At 39.6% G+C, this 17,271-nt stretch overlaps 2 protein-coding genes across 5 annotated transcripts in view; one reads left to right on the top strand and one right to left on the bottom strand.

The window, feature by feature from the left end:
• Positions 1–967: 967 nt before the first annotated feature.
• Positions 968–7,724, bottom strand: LOC117416661 (biogenesis of lysosome-related organelles complex 1 subunit 2). Its single transcript, XM_034027969.3, has 5 exons — positions 7,361–7,724; positions 6,463–6,579; positions 5,708–5,827; positions 5,237–5,341; positions 968–4,755 (listed from the first exon to the last, which is right to left on the bottom strand). Exons 1-5 carry the CDS (start codon positions 7,539–7,541, stop codon positions 4,724–4,726), a joined length of 555 nt encoding a protein of 184 aa, XP_033883860.2. The 5' UTR covers positions 7,542–7,724; the 3' UTR covers positions 968–4,723.
• Positions 7,691–17,271, top strand: part of LOC117416814 (ubiquitin carboxyl-terminal hydrolase 24-like) — a 49,972-nt gene continuing 40,391 nt past the window's right edge. For all 4 annotated transcript variants that reach the window (XM_059035119.1, XM_034028208.3, XM_059035118.1 and 1 more), the window contains exons 1-5: positions 7,691–8,371; positions 14,242–14,410; positions 15,060–15,127; positions 15,736–15,879; positions 16,304–16,426. In XM_059035119.1, the coding sequence (XP_058891102.1) occupies positions 8,099–8,371; positions 14,242–14,410; positions 15,060–15,127; positions 15,736–15,879; positions 16,304–16,426 (777 nt within the window). In that variant the 5' untranslated portion in view covers positions 7,691–8,098. The remainder of the gene's footprint in view (positions 8,372–14,241; positions 14,411–15,059; positions 15,128–15,735; positions 15,880–16,303; positions 16,427–17,271) is intronic.

The raw sequence follows: 17,271 nt of genomic DNA, 5'->3' as shown, positions 1-17,271 counted from the left end.
TGGCCTATTTTAGAGTTTTGTTAATATGTATTTGTTTTTGGATGTTTTTTGATATTGTATTTAATATTATATTATTGTAGAGTATATTTATTTGTGAAGCGCTTTGGGATGCCTTGGCATGAAAGGCGCTATACAAAATAAATTTGATTGATTGATTGATATGTGTTGGTTAATGTTTTGTGGTATGTTGTATGTTTCAAAATGCAACCACTAGTACATAAAATCTGCCACATCAAGGAATCCCTTCCTAGTGCTCTATTTTCCTCCTCAAATCTTATGACAGGATCCAATAGGTTTCTTTTAGTAGTGTTTCAGAAGTGAATACTTTACCTGGTAAACTGTTCCTATTGCAGCTGCCCTTGTGCTAGCATTGCCTGTAAGTGCAGACCCATTGCATTGCCACTGTACTGTAGATCGGTTTCTGCAGGTTGTTGTGTGCTCTGTGTTTATCTGTTTGCTGCGGATAGGAAGTTGGCATCTCCGTGCACGACATGTTGTCTGTGTGTGTGTGTTAGCGTCAGGTGATGGAGGTCTTTTCTATAGGTCTGGAGTGACTAGAGGGTGCAGGTCACATTTCACACATCAGGAACAGTACTAAATGATTCCAGCTTGCCCTTTCTCTGGTCCCATGTTTTTTTGGTTTTTTTTTTTACAGTGGAACACGACTTCAAGACCTAATCAGCACAGACGTAGCATTCCGCTCAGGATCAAGATGAAAGTGTCACCCTTAATAAGTCTCCACAGGTAGCGAGCCCATTATTAGTGTTCACTAACTGGGATCTTACTCAGGGACTTAATTGGTTGTGGCACCATTGCTGATTAGACTTAAGCTACTTCTATAGCCAGCAAATCAGCCATGAAGATTCTGATGATATTTCATATTTTCTTCAAACAAATTTACAAAAAAAAAAGCTTATGAAAAAACATGGGCTGTGATCCAAGTCAGATTGAGAAAAACAAAACCACATGAGTTGACATATGTTTTTATTAATTAATGTGCCAGGGACCCACTCAAAATTCCACCAACCAACCCCGATTCTACTCTCCCTGTGCTGTCTTTGTGATTGGGAGTTTGTTAATTGAGAACATGTAAGGAGGCAGTATTAGTTATGCAAAATGTTTGTAGGTCTTGCCACGAACACAAAGGACTTGTCTTTGAATGGATGCAGCCTGTTCCATGACCTCACAATAATAAATTAAAAGGGAATCATTGTTTTGCATAGCTTGCCTGGCCCAGTGTGTACTAGCAGTATACTGTACTGAAATGCAACAGAACTGAACTAACTGTGCTGGACATGTGGCTCTGACAGAAAATCTAATAAAATGCATTGTGGAATAACAGTGCAATCTTTGTTCCAAATCCATTGTTATGTCATTGCTGGTAATACTTGACCCTGATACAAACATTGAATTAATCATGAATAAATACGCATTTCAAATACTATTAATATTGGATATGATGTTTATGGGGTGTGAATTGCAGAGAGAATAAGTTAGTCGATAGATCATTTGAATTACTGCCTCTTATATGTTGTTCCCTGAAAACAACGCCAGGAAAATTATATATATATAAATAATTTTTGCTGACATGTTGTGGACAGAACTGCTATAGCACTAAAAAGCATTTGGAGGAAAATGTATTACAGCAGTCAGTTAAACTTACTAACTAGCTAGCTACATATTTTTTGCAACGAGTCACATTTTTCTACTTTATTTTATTTTAGGAAATATTCCTTGCACTAAGCACTGGACCAAACAGACATTGTAACTGTAGTGCTACAAAGAACAACTGGTTCATTAAATGGGGGAAGGTCCCTTGAGGTTCTGCATTACCTCCTCCAACCCAAACTGAATTCCAACCTAATTATGTACATCCACAGCTGAGATGGTGCACACTGATCCCATTAAAACTCAATTTCCACTCAAATGGATCTCCAGTTTTATTATTGGTTTATAAAATTGAATTGCACAAAGAATAATAAGGTAGCATAACCGATTCTATTAAAGCCAAGAGAGTAAACGTGATAATGGGAGACGAAACCACCTGTTCTCTGGCACAGATCCTGTCAAAACACATAAGCAGTGTTTAGCAGTGAGGCCCCTTACTAATCTCTTACATCTTCATCACAAGATCAGATACTAATCCCACCCGGCTGAGCTCTTTAGAGTTACAGGAGGCTCTGTAAAAACAGCCTGCCCAAATTAGCATCAGGAGCACACCAAGAGCCAGCCACAACAGATCCCATTCCTCATCCAATTCTAGTGTAATATTATAAAGCATTGGATATGCTTTTTTTTTTTAACTGTATCAGTTGTTTCTGTGGTGATTTGGTAAACTACCCCACAATTAGGCTGCATTCCCCCCTTTCTCTCGTTACTCTGCCATGTTACTGCGCTGAAAAGCCCTCTGACAGCCGTATCGGAGGGTGGTGTTAAGCTCTGAAGGGTACAAACAGTTCCTGGACTGGAAGCACATTTCAGAGTGAATGTCTGGAGAGTGTTCAGTTCCATATGAAGTAAGTTCAGTTCACATTTTTCTATTATTATTATTATTATTATTATTATGATGATGATGATTTCAAGGTTGAAAGCAGTAATCTTAGATTACCTAATGTTACCTTTGGTAAGGACAGGGCAAGATTAGTGATAGTCTGTAAACTCAGTGTTTAAAATCAAGGTAAAATCAATAGTTTTACCTACATTCAGGACTCTTATTTACTAAAATACATACAACATACATACTGTAGATCACTTATTTATACTACATAAAACGATACATAACGTTGCAGAAGCTCTGTGGTGTACACACTCAATAGGGGGATGCTGCCATCTGGTGGCTGGTAGGTATACTGTGTTTCCCACCAAACCAATGTCAATGCCAGACTGCAGTCAAGTTTAAATTTAACACATGAAGCAATTAGGAACCAAGAAGCAGCAGCACCTTTTCATCTACATGCTGTCTTTTGAAATAATACATTCCAAATTGAAGTGTATAAGATGACCAACAGAAGAGAGTGCGACCATTCATCCTTTTGCTATTACGAATAAGAAAATTGATGGCCTTTTACAAACGATCCACTCGTGTCACTTAGTGTCATTTTTCCAGGTTTACAAGTCGACAGGAACGCAAACATTGTTGATGAACATGTGTAATAGTTGCAAAGCTTTGCAAACTCCCATGTGCCAGGCAGTGGCGCACCTCCATTCAAACAGGCCCTGCGTATGGCGCACTGTGTAAGGGTCACTCGGTAGAATGGGAGAGCTTTTCAATCAAGCAGCGATATATGAAGGTAGGTCCTTGTTTAACCGTTCAGCAGCACTGCCCCCATAATCTCTTGAGTTGATCAAGCCATACTCCACTGGGCTAAGCCACTAGCATTTTACTGTAACAGAGAATGGCCCTAGATTGCATTTACTTTTGGGTCTAATCCCAGGAAAACCATGTTAAGGTGGTTGATTATTATTATTTATTTCTTGGCAGACGCCCTTATCCAGGGCGACTTACAATTGTTACAAGATATCACATTATATTTACATACAATTACCCATTTATACAGTTGGGTTTTTACTGGAGCAATCAAGGTAAAGTACCTTGCTCAAGGGTACAGCAGCAGTGTCCCCCCTCCTGGGATTGAACCCACAACCCTCCGGTCAAGAGTCCAGAGCCCTAACCACTACTCCACACTGCTGCCCGATTGATTGATGCAATCTAGAGGGGTTCCTCAATGCTGTAAAGTGCTTTAATAAACTTCAAGCTGGGGCTTATCAGGGCTTAAGCTGATCTGAGCAACCCCTTAATCAGTCTCCTTTCTGAAGTGCTTGGGCTGTTTCACTTTGTTCATTTGACTGGCTTCTATTAACTTGTGTTGAATCCAATACAGGAGTTTAAAGAAGGTGGCCCTGGAATGCAGAAGGCAGGGGAATCGGGAATCTGGAAACACTGGAGCCACTACTGCTAGGGTTAATATAACTGTGCACAGGACCAGCAAACAAGATACTTACCAAGCTATTAAAACAGATGGAAACAAATCTAACAGACTGGCCCACGAGTCTACCAGGTACTGTAGCTGCCTACAGGGACACTGCATTTAACCCTGTATTGCAATCAATTAAGGAGGTGTTTTAAGAGTGGTATTGATAATGTTGATACTTAATCTTGAATACTTTAAATGGCAAATATCTAATTATAAAGGTTTTCATTTTGTCTGTAGCACAGGTTTAAACAAGGGTACCGTCTACTTCTACATAGCTGGGCTGTTAACATGGCTTGCAATGCCACAACCACAATATGTTATCTCTTGATCCACAGTAACTTCAACAGTGAATGGATTTTGAACTTTAGCCCTTGTCTTTTTAAAGCCAGGAGGTAAAGTGAAACGTTGATGGTAATGGCCGCTCACACGATCTTCGTTCACAGATGCAGAATGTCACGCTGCCACAAACCCTGGTTACAGTACCTCAAGATGAGCTCCCCCACAGTGTTGTCTGGAATTGGGACGTCTCCCAAATGTTTCTAAAAGTATTTTTTTTTTTTTTTTTTTGCTTTCAGTATCAGCAACATCTCAAGGTGGCACCTCCTTAATCCAGGTCGTATGGTTTTCCACATGTCAAAAGCTCCAATGCGTGCTGAGCGACACATGGACAAGAGCATCAGGATTAAGCCAACCAATCAAATCAGTTCATCTGTCGCCTTCTCAACCTCACAGCTGTTATCAGAAGAGCGTCAACGTTTTTCTAACTTCTTAAACTTGGCCTCTGTGCAAACACAAACAAACAAACAAACAGGTTTGTGGTCAATTCCAATTCCATTTTCAAATCCTTTCTAAAAATCAATTCCCAATTCCTTCAAAGGAATTGAAATTTATGTTTTAGAGACATGGTTGTTGAGATTGTTCAACTGCTTTCGTTTGAAGCCAGTTTAATTGTCTAAGTGACTTCAGTTTAAGTCATCTGCTGCCACTGTGAGAAGCTCATGTTAACAGAATACTGCTAATTGCAATTTCGATCAAGGATGTGTTGGAACTGATTAAAAGGGAATTGGAATTGATAAACAGGAATTGACCCTGACCCTGCAACCAAACATCAGCCATAAGCCCTTTGCTTGACTTGAAGTTTTATTTTACTATAAAAAAAATAGTTGTTAAAAGACATGAGTTGTTAAAGAGCCGTATAAAATTATACAACCATAAAATAAAATAAAAAACTACCCATCTTGAGTGCTGCTGTGCTTGTATACCTAGTTTTTTGGAGTAGGTGTCCAGTTTGTATGCTGCTTGTTCAAGGGCTGTTACCTGCTCCTCTATCTGATTGATCTGGTCAAGGTACGGCTGCAGACCTGCATCTAAAGAAGAAGAAAAAAAGGGGGTTCTGAAAGTTATGGATTGTGCCCCCTGCGGGTGAGATGATAGTTCCAATCTCTACAATGCTCATAGAGACAAGCCTGGTTGTTTAATGCAGAGGTTAAGAGATGCTTGTGTGTGGTTTCTACTTTTCAAAATAAACAATCAAGTGACATGGATCCTGTGTAGTGGCACAACAGACAGGAAGTAGAACTACTAACATTCAATAGCTTTATGAAACCAAGTTCCCCTTAAAATAAAAATAAAATAAAAACACACAACAGGGTTTCTTCAATTGAGCTAATCAGTGTCAGGTCTTAATACCAGTCGTATGGCTTTTAATAGATCAGGCTGAAGCCTGGACTCACACTTCTGATTTAAATCCTTGAGGTTGCGGCTGATGTTTATTGAGATGTCCTTCATCTCCATGTACTTCAGGCTGGTCAGTTTGTTCATATTTTCCACGAGTTTGTAGTCTTCACAAGTAGCTGAAACAATATGTAAAAGCTATGGAGATCCTGGCAGGGTGTTCATACTATATAAAACATGCCTGTCAGAGGCATATGACTGGCTGAGCGCCAAACAGCAAAACCACTGCAGCACATTCCAAAATTCAATCTTTCATATAACCAATGCATAACAGAGAGACTCCTATATGCATCTGAATTTATGTTTCTAGTTTATTATTTCTGCAATGCAAAAGCAGCATGAATCTGCTCTTTTCAAGGTTCTTTGACTCGAGTTAGGAGCTGCTCTTCTGTTGTGTCTAGATGTGTCTGTCTAAGTAAGGCAGTGCCACCTAAGTGCACAGCTTTGTATTGCCAGAAATATATAGAACACAGTTTGTGTGTTTGTGTGTTTGTGTGTGTGTGTGTGTGTGTGTGTGTGTGTGTGTGTGTGTGTATGTATATATATATATATATATATATATATATATATATATATATATATATATAAACACACACACGAGTTGTCTCATTGCTTTAAGAACCTAATATGAAGTTTTGATGAAAACTCATTGTAAAATTGAGCAAAATTCAAACCCTTTGCAGCCCCAGTTATGACACAGCAGACAGTGGGGGAGTACAGACCCTGCCCGTTGTGCATGGTGCTTTATATTAACCTGTGAGCTCTCCCTGCAGGAACACAGCCATCTTGTCAAACATGTCCCTGCACAGCTCATTGACGTCGGGCTCTGCCGGCTCAACAGCCTCCTCTGCTGTTTCCACACCGCTTTCATCTAAGGAGCAAAACAACACAGCAAGTCAGGACACATGCAGAAGAACTGTCAAATTAACAGGAGAGACGGGAACCTCTTCTGAGGTGTAAACCAAGACTAAAACATTCTCACAGCTCTTGCATAAATCCCTTAATGGGTCACTGCAGCAAGGCTGGTTGCAGTTCAGATTATGCCAGTCGCTTGAGCGTCAATTCGTTATTTATTTATTTATTTATTTTTTTGATGGAAAGCCTTTAAAACAAGATTTTTTTTTTTGTCTAGGTCAACCCCCAACCTAGAGATAAACAAGGTAAAAATGAATGGACATTTTTACACGCTTCAGACACGTTCTCAACATGTACTGTAAGGGAGAGAGTTAAACAGCTAGTGACCACGCAAAGCTCTTCTGCTATTTGAGGTGGTAAGAAAGTTTAACCGAAAATGATTTAGAATTAGGGATACATGAGCACCTACCAACTTACCACCTGGTATCTGTCGTCTAAACGTCTGTCAAGTATACATTCTTGCCTGTCATGATTGAATTCACATTTGCATTTACTGGATTATAAATGATGTGCCATCATGTACGACCTAGTTGTACAAGTAAAGATATTCACAATAACGGCAGGTATCTACACAAGTTTAAAATGAAAAACAACAGCATTTGTTGGAACTAAGCCTGTCTGCTTGTCTTTTCTAGTTGTTCCTTGCGTGTTCTATACAGATACACCAGTTGCCTACATGATACACTTACTTTTCGTACTAAGTTATTTTAATCTACAACAATGATTACTGAACTTACTGTTAGTGCCTGGCTTTTTAGGGACAGGCATGTACAAGTCTGCGTCTGTCCCGGGATCAGAGCCCGGAATCTGGCCGAAGATCGCTGTGTCTGTCGCGCTGTTGGGGCCCAGCGCTTGGCCTGCCGAACTGTTGTTAATACTGGTTTCCATACTGGTTGTCTCTCTGTCTCTGTCTGCCATATTTTTTTCTCAATTATTCCAGAATCACATGATTGGAACGCCGCTCACGTGATGCACCGCGACACGCCCTGAGCGTCGCCCTGTAGAATTTCTCCAAAGCCGAAAGACCGTTGAGTTATTTGGCAGTGACTCCGCCTTTTAAAGCGGCACCCCATACTGTTCTAGACTACAACTTACTGTTTAATATTGAAAACACACAAACCGCGAAGTCGCTTGTCTTGAAAGACACTATTTAAAAGGTAATGTTTTTGTTGACCTTAATCAGACATTTAACTTAAACCCTGGCAGTGGTTATAGTGTTGGTAGTACCATGCCGTCTGTAGCTGAATTTAACAAGGCTCACCAGTATTGATTCTGCCACTTTAAGAGGAGGGACGTCAGTGTGACGTAACGCTACGGGTGCCGAAGAGCGGGTTGGGTCAGGTCCCGCCCGTCCTTTTCTCTTACGGTAACCTATCGTGACTGGGTGCACGGATTGTAAACATGGCGGCGTGCACAGCCGAAAATCTGTGTTGCAAACCCCCATATTAGTGACTGAAAAACCGAGACACACCAACATGGAGACCGAGGAGGAGCAGCACATGACCACGCTGCTCTGCATGGGCTTCCCGGACGCGGTCGCCATCCGCAAGGCTCTTCGCATGGCCAAGAATGACATCAACGAGGCGGTGGCGCTGCTCACGAACGAGAGCCCCGGACTCGGCTACGGCTACGAGCCGATGGAGAGCGGGCCTGGGCCCAGCGGTGACGGAGAGAGCAGCGGGAGAAGTGGGAGTGGTAGCGGGGGGTTTGATCCACCTCCCGCCTATCACGATGTGGTGGAAGGAGAGGTAAGGAGATACCCTATAATGTTATCATACTAGTAATAAGATGTAAATTATTATTCGGTGGCCAGTGGACACCCCCCTCACACAAATACGTATTAATATTATTAATATTAGTTTATTTAGCAGACGCCTTTATCCAAGGCGACTTACAGAGACTAGGGCGTGTGAACTATGCATCATCTGCAGAGTCACTTACAACTACGTCTCACCCGAAAGACGGAGCACAAGGAGGTTAAGTGACTTGCTCAGGGTCACACAATGAGTCAGTGGCTGAGGTGGGATTTGAACCGGGGACCTCCTGGTTACAAGCCCGTTTCTTTAACCACTGGACCACACAGCCACGTATACAGCTGTCATTGTGAAACAGGTAGAAGACACTGTTCTAATAAATAAGACGAAGAGGGGCCGCTCGCGTTTGTTCAGATCATGTTATTATTATTATTATTATAATAGAGTATTATACGTTATGTAGCACTAGCCCCCAGGTCCTTCTTTTAAGGGAAGGGGGGGGGGGGGGACTTTTCAGTTATTGTAAGGGGAGCGGACGGCTTTTTTTGCTTGCACGGGTTTTTAATGTGTGTTTTCGCTGAGAGGGCAATTCTGCTGAGCTTCTCTACTTACAGTATTTTCATATTGTTGTGGTTAGTGTGTGGCACGAGTACTACGTGTAAGTGCAGAGAGAGAAAAAAGTGGGACGTTTAAGACGGTAGTATTATTTAGAGAATGGGGCACTCGACCCCTTATTTGTGCCTGTGTTACAGATGAACTATTAAATCGTTGTGTGTTTTGATATTGTGCAGATAGTGTCTCTCCTCTCTCTAAAGCACTTGTGAACTGGGTTGCAGGCTTCTCTGTGAAGAAGCGATTTATATCCAGCCTGAAGCTTGCTCTTCGTTTACTGATGTTCTGAAGCATTCACCTGGAGCACACTTAAGAATGTAAAGAATACGAATGGTGCTTATAAATTATTCAATAGTACAAACACGTCATACAGTGCAGTATAAGATCTGTTCGACTGATACCTTATTTTATTTTTTATTTAACCATTGGTTAGTCTGTTCAAACATAAGCATTAATTATTATTATTATTATTATTATTATTATTATTATCATCATCTGTCACTTAGGTTGAATAGGTTATTTTATGAGTCTTACGGTGTTGATACTGTCCTTTATCCCTTGAATAGCTTGAAGGTGCTTAATCCCATAAAGGACTGGCACAGAGTATAACTGCTGATGGTTCAGTAGTTTCTTAGCTGATAGAATTTTGGTTGCCTGAAGTTTGCAGTATTAGAGGAGGGGTTTGCAGCCTTTGCAAGCTGTCTTTCGTTTTGTGTATGAAGAGAATGCTGATGACGGCCACCACACAAGCCTTTAAAGAGTTCTCTTACTGCCACACACAGTTCCACACATGGCCTTTAAGAGATATCTTTCTGTAGGGCTCTAGGCAGGCGCATGGAGCACCCCTTGAACACTACAGGTGTGAATAATTGGTGAATAACAAAACAATCACCTTATACACTTATAAACCGGAAGACTAACACCCATAGTTAATGCATATTTTTGACCAATAAACGATTCAAAAGTTGTTGTTTTTGGGGAAACTACTAAGACTCCTAATTCATTCCTTCTTTCTTTGTATAAGACGTGTTTTGATGCTGATGAACATGGATAAGTCGCTGGAGCTACAAACTAACTGCTGTTTAAAGTCTTGCAGGGTCTCTTTTTATCACAACATTATAAATGTTGGGAACCGGAAGAAGCCGATCAGCAATTGAACTGTTTAATTTTGGTATTAAGCCAACTCAGAGTCACCCAGTTGATTGCAACTTGTGCAGTTTAAACTGTTCAATTGGACTCCTTCTTGAACCAGACCAGTTGTGTACTGCTGAACTAACATTTAGATCTTCAAAAAGTCTTCAGGTGTTCCTCAAGTGGCATACCTGGTAGAAGCACAGCCGCATGGTGCACAGCGCAGGTTCATGTCCTGGCTGTGCGAAGTAGGCCAATCTTTGCTGGCAACTGAAGGGAGCGTTGCATTGGCTCTGGCACTGCCATGGGTTAAGGAGCAAAACCGGCAGGGGCTGTTTCTCCACATCGCGCTACAGCGAATCCTGCTGGCCAGGCGCCCAGTGAGCTCAAAGCGGACACTTGCAGGGCTGGCCTTTGTCCTCCATTGGTCGGTAGCTTGCTGACATCCGCTTTCGAGTTTCAGGGTGTAAAGGAAGCTGGCTTGGTCATGGGATCGGAGGACACCCACTGAACCTTGAGGTCTCCAGAGCTATGTGGGGAATTGCTGCGGTGAGCGTAAAAGCGATTGGACGTTCCAAATTGAAAGAAAATCAGGGTAAAATAATAATTGGACACACTAAATATATATTTAAAAATCAAGTCTTCGGATTGCCAGTAGTCCGATTGGCTTATCCAATGTGACTGACAAGTGTTACATTTTCATGGAATGACCATAAATCTTTTTTTTTTTTTTTTTTTTTTTTTTTTTTTTTTTGCTTGCATAGAAGCAAAGTACACTGCGGTACAAAACAATTGGGACATTCAGAGAAGTTTATATTAAGCATGTGCCTACACTGGAGGTGTTAGTAGTTTTGCCCAAATATAGGTGTTATCCTTTGTGTTTACATAGTAGTGAGAGTGTGAAGTGTAAGCCAGTGTATTTCATATTCCATATTTCTTTTCTATATTGCGAATGTTAGTAACAGTACTCCCAGTAGCACAATCTCTTTGCCTAATATTGCCACATTGAACTTTACAGTTAAGTCAGAGAATGTTATTCCAAACCCACTGTGACATTTTTGTTTCTTTTCAGCGTGACATGTTTCTGTATTTGTTTTTTCAAAACCCTTTGGCAGTCACATACCATGTCTAAATTTAGCTTTGTTACACTGATACATGTAAACAGTAGCAGTCGGAGGGTGCAGTAACAAGCAACACAGATGTGGGTAATGTTCTCTCGCTAAGGAGCATAGGGAGAATTTGCAGCTTTTTCTTACTCAATGCAAATATAACACACAGTAATAAGCTGTCCATCACACTGTGATGGAATAGTACTTCTTGTCTAGTTGAATTACAGGATGTATTCACACTAATCTATTACAGTAACCCAAGATCAAAGAAAACCTAACACCGTAACTGTGCTCAGGTTTGTTTTGTAGCAAAGTACTACAGTATATGTAGTAAATGGCTCATTATCAAAGAAATGGTTTACTGTGGTATTAATCACAATTTCTTCACAATATAAAAATCCAAGTTCAGACAGATGGCTTCCCTCCTTCCCATTTCCGTCACTGTGAATGCAGCTCCAGTATCGTGCTGCTTTAAATGGGCAAGACCAGTCTCTCTCATCAAAATAAGTGAATTGTAAAAACTCAATGTGCAAGCATATAGTGGCAGCATATGATTACTGTGCAGCAGCTTTTCTGACTTGAGTTTTCACAAAGGGGTTTGCAATCTATAGCTGGATAATTTAGCAGGGTACAATCCTTATGTCTTGGGTTGCTACTGTATATCCCATCTAATTTATGAAGATGGACTTGGCATTCTACTAATGCTGTAAAATGTGTTTCGCTGCATACCAAAGTAAAAGCTATTATGAATGGAATTCCTTGATCACGTCACAACTTTAGCTACTGTACAGCAGTTCAGACATGGCTTTAAGCACTATGTATCTAGATGGACAGACAAAAGACTGAATCCTTTGAATGCATTGCTTTTGAACCTATATTAACAAATGCCAAGTTGTTTTTGTTTTTTTGTAATGTGCACCTGGGTGCAGCATGAAAAACAGAGTCTTGCTTTTAATAATCATTCTTCTATAGTTCTGAGTAAAGAAAATGCTGGTGCCGAGGTGCTTCAGCTCTGTGAAATTTGTAAGACTTCCGTTGAGTCCTGTAAATCATTTTGCTGATTTACAAATATTCAGCAGGTTTGGACAGCTTGCTTTAAATTATGTGAAACACTGATTTGATATAAGATTGATTTTATAAGATAAAAAGCTGTGCTTGAAAAAACACATAAAATAAGTAACACATACTGTTTTCCAATCCTGTAACATGAGTCGGTTTGCTAAGATTAAAGCCACGAGTGAATATCCAGTATTAGCAGAACAGTATCACAGATAATTTACTGATAATGCTAAGCAAATCGTATTTAGAGAGCACTAAGAGCTAAAACCTATTTCCAGGGTAGCTGCATTCCAGAGGATTAAACCCAAACAGAATTTAATCTAAGTAGTAATCCTATAACTGTTTTACAGTCTCTAGAATGCAATTACTATCTTTTAAAAAAACAAATGTATTACTTACTGAGAAACTGGGAGCTGGTGAACCGCAATACTGCCTGTTTCAAAAATTGCAAAACCAATGTCTTTAGTTAGCAAACTGATTTAGATTAAAGAATTGCACAATACTGGCTCACGATCTTTAAACTTGTCGTGCTGACTCTACAGGTTTACTTGGCCTTGCCTGGCTTTAAAAGAAAGCAATCCGTCCGTGGCCACTATCATTGTATAACAATTGTTTATAGAAGTAAGACTGCAGCCTTATTCGGTTACAGCAAACTACATTGACTTCAATTTTTATTTTCTGTTCCCCCTCTTGTCAAATGAGGTAATCTTGTTTAGAATCTAATGAATCATTTTATCACTTTCCCAAAACTGCATAGCACCTCATCTTTCAGACTGATTGATCACTAACAGCCAGAGCAAAACTCCCCACATAGATTCACTCGCTCCTTGATGTCAGATCAACTTCTGCCTGTATCTCTTGACCGCTGACATCAGAATAAGAATACCCTTTAGACCACGATGCTGCTGTTGGTTTGTCGGCTTCTTCACATGCCCTCAGTGTGTTTTGGAAAGGGCTGAAGTATTTGTTAATGAAAGGAAATTGCAATGACTGTGTGTAGTACTTATTTGCTGCTTAAAAAAAACTATTTTTAGCTTATTAATTTTAATTCATTTTGGTTAAACTGAAACAACGATTTAGTATTTGTTATATTGCAGAATATTTTTTGTATTTTATTTTGTTACCTATTAGAGACCTAATTTGTTTTTACCAATTAGAGACATTTGAAGCCAATTTAATTGACTAATTGCAATTTTGATCAATGGTGTGTTGGAATTGCTTAAAAAAAGGGAATGAGAATTGGAATTGATTTTAAAAAGGAATTGTAAATGAAAAACAGGAATTGACCCCCACCATGATACTAGCGTGTAATTGTAACATCCTACAAATATTGCAGCCAATCTTGACCTGTCTCTATTATGGACAACATTGGGGTTGCCTGTAGCTCAGCAGTTTCAACCATTTGGACTGAAGTTAACTGTTCATTTTTTTTTGTCTACACTTTGGATAAACCAACATCATAAATAGACCTTGACTGTCTTTTTTCATTAAAATCTAGATGGATCATCAAACTAAATCGCTTCATACGATAGCTATAACGAGATCAGATATCAAGCGTCTTCCTTGCCTAATATAATATCATCGACTTTGTGTCAAATTTGTTCCGCTCTGAATGGTAATAAAACTGTTGCATAAAAGCCTACCCTGTATTACAGTAGCAGATCCTGTTTTGTAAGCTTTATAAACAGAGCTGTATAGATGATGCACTGCTGAAAGTCCTGATCGACAGCCTTTTCATTTATTATTGCACATTGATGTGGCTTAGAGGATTATGACTTGGGTGGTGTTAATAACTTTGAATAGATATAGAGAAAGAGAACGTGTCAGTATAGTCATGTGTTTGAAAACAAACAGTAGAGGTATGTCCAACGTGTCAGTATAGTCATGTGTTTGAAAACAAACAGTGGAGGTATCTGTAGGATCTTGATCTTTTTTTTTTGTTTTGTTTTGCAGAAGAACAATGATGAGAATGGGAACTGTTCCGGGGGAAACGTTGAGTTCCCCACCACTAACCTGTATGAGCTGGAGAGTCGGGTGTTTACTGATCACTGGTCCATACCTTACAAGCGCGAGGAGTCGCTGGGCAAGTGCCTGATAGCTTCCACATGCCTGGCCAAGCTGAGTAAGTACAAGTGCTTGGTGCTCATGCAATGACCTCTTTGCACTCAAAGCTGCAAGAAGCTCTGCCATACTGTTTGCCTTGATACTGTTTACCTCTGTGATACCGTTTTATTCATCCCCTTTCCCCTTTCATTCATTTGACAAAAAACAGAAACCAAAATCAAAGGATTGGCTTTAAATATGGTGGTTTATGCTTTTCTTTTTTTTCTTAATTTCCTGTAACCAAATACAAAATGTTAATGTATATTTCCATATTTATTTATACGTTTATTCTAAGTTTTACAGAGCTGGCTTACTGTTTTGTATCTGTTTTTATTGCATTGTTTAAAGGCATGCTAACCAAGATGCTAAAACACCATTTACATAACTGTTATTAGCACTGTCAATATTATCCCATTCCCCTCTGCCCATAGAAGGATAGCTAAGCAGGGTTTCAAAATATTTTGCCTGTGTTGTAGTTCAAACTAAATCCAGTGGTATTCCTGCAATCAAACCATGTGACCTACAGCACAGGTTCCAGAATGCTGTGGTTTATCTACAGCATTGACTTTCAAATGTTTTCATAACCTGAACTAACATATTACAAGTGTAGAACAAGATTAGCGCTCCTTTAAGAATAAAAGTAAACTGAATTGTTTTGATGTGTGCAGGTCTTGCTGATGCAGATGAGAACTGCAAGCGCTTCATAGACAGATGTATGCCTGAAGCATTCAAAAAGGTAATGACTGAAGGAAGATTACCTTGTGTATGAAATGTATTCATACGGGGAGAAGCTCTTGACTGAACCACGGCTTGGCACACAGTCGTGGGCTTCAGAACTACCTTCAATCAAGTATATTCATTAAAGAATCAAGATCCAGGAGTTTGTTAAATACATTGTTGCATGAACAACTCTTATTAGTACACATGGTCTCAGGTGATGCTCTGATGAGAAGTGCAGTCAGTTAATTCTGAGCAGATTTATCAGGGGCCAGATTGTTCAAACTCGGGATATATTTTAATTATATACCTAAACAAGGGTAGCTCTGAAACCCACTTTGGATCTTTTTTTGGCTTGGCTATGACAGCTGGCAGCTGTATTTAATTTTTTTCCCCAGGCTAACAACTCCAGACTGACAACTACCCTGTCTGTGTGTTGGTGGAGGGAATTTACCAAATCACCATGGGATAGCATGATTTGATTTGTTAAGCAGTTTGTTTTCAGTTTTACTTCAGTAGGTTTTGACAATTCTGAACCACATACTGTACACAATAATGGTATACTACTTGAAACAGATGTGTGTTTATTGATATTATCCCTATCAATCTATCATTTTTTTTTCCTAGCTGCTGACGTCAAGTGCAGTCCATAAGTGGGGTACTGAAATCCACGAAGGTATCTACAACATGCTGATGTTGTTGGTGGATTTGGTGGCAGAAAGAGTGAAACTGGAGCCCATCCCTGTTGGCCTCCTGGGAGTGCTGACAATGGTATCTATCTATTTAAATATTAATATAACAGAAGGTGTTATTACACTGCATTTGAAGAACACCTGCAAACCCATAGGCTGTCTAAAAGTAATGAATACTTTAATTAAATCTAATGCATTTTACGCATCAACAAATATTGATCCAACCATTTTTTTAACCAGGGGTTCCAAGGTATTTTTACTTTGTAACACGTTGTAGTAATTGTGCCGCAGCTTTAGATAATGTTTTGAAATTCATGTTTCAAATCCAGGTATGTGGTCAGATAGTCACTTTTATTCACAATTGTCTGGCGAATTCCATTTTGATATTCGGTTGTGTTGGATAACCGGGATTCTGTTGAATGCGCGGTTATACTTTTTGTTTGAGTAACCCAAAGATTCCTCTTATTTTGGATAATGGTTTCACTGTCTTTAATTCTTTCAAGGCTTTCAACCCCGACAATGAATACCATTTTAAAAACCGGATGAAAGCCTGCCAGAGGAACTGGTCTGAAGTCTTTGGTGAAGGAAGCACGTTTGCTGTCTCGCTTAGTTCCAGCTTCCAGAAGGTATGCTGCCAAAAGCTGGGTTACTAGATTGTGTGTGTAATTGATTCAAAAAGAATGCATTGCATTAGTGATGATGTGTTTCCGTTGTGCAAGCAAAATAAAAATGTGATCTGTTTTTATTTTATTTTTTTAGACGGATAAATTACTCTGTGTATGTCTTACATATACAGTGTGCTTGACTCTTTAAACCCCCTGTTTACCAGCATTGAGTGCAGCTTGGAAATGCACTACAGATGTGGCAAAACTCTTGAAATGCGTGCCTTCTTTGTGTCTGCAGAACCGTGATTAAACTGTCCTGAAATGTTTTCGGTTTGTGAATCAGAGGGCAAGGCAGGCTAGCTGAGTAACTTTATTATGCAAGGTTTCTTTTGCACAAGCCTTAGATCTGCATTTTTCCGTGTGGTAATATAATGAATGACACATAACCACAAATATATTTGCCAATAGCAATGTCAGACCGTAAAAATGAAACTTCTTTTGTTTTTCTTTTAATTTAACATAATGTTAAGCTTTGAAGATTTATTACACAAAGTGGACTGTACCCCCAAAATGCTTTGGCTCAATCTTGGGCCTATGTTTTCTTCTTCTCTTACTGTTGATGGTATATTGTAATACACTATGTGGTGAATTTAAAGGTTGTTTTTTTCAGGGCTTGAATTTCATTTTTGTGTGCTGGGGGGATTTCCCCCCTATGCTGCAGCCAATGGGGGGGGGGCAACATTTTAGGGGGGAATGGCAAAAGAAAAGGCACTTTTGCATATAAAAAAAAAAACTATATATATATTTTACTGCATCATCATTCACACTGGTGTTGCTTTAAAATAAGCTGCTTTCAGGAGACCTAC

The sequence above is a fragment of the Acipenser ruthenus genome, chromosome 12 (assembly GCF_902713425.1).
Source record: "Acipenser ruthenus chromosome 12, fAciRut3.2 maternal haplotype, whole genome shotgun sequence".
Lineage (NCBI taxonomy): Eukaryota > Metazoa > Chordata > Actinopteri > Acipenseriformes > Acipenseridae > Acipenser > Acipenser ruthenus.
Note: the sequence above shows the minus strand (reverse complement) of the source record. Positions and strands in the feature narration are given on the sequence as shown.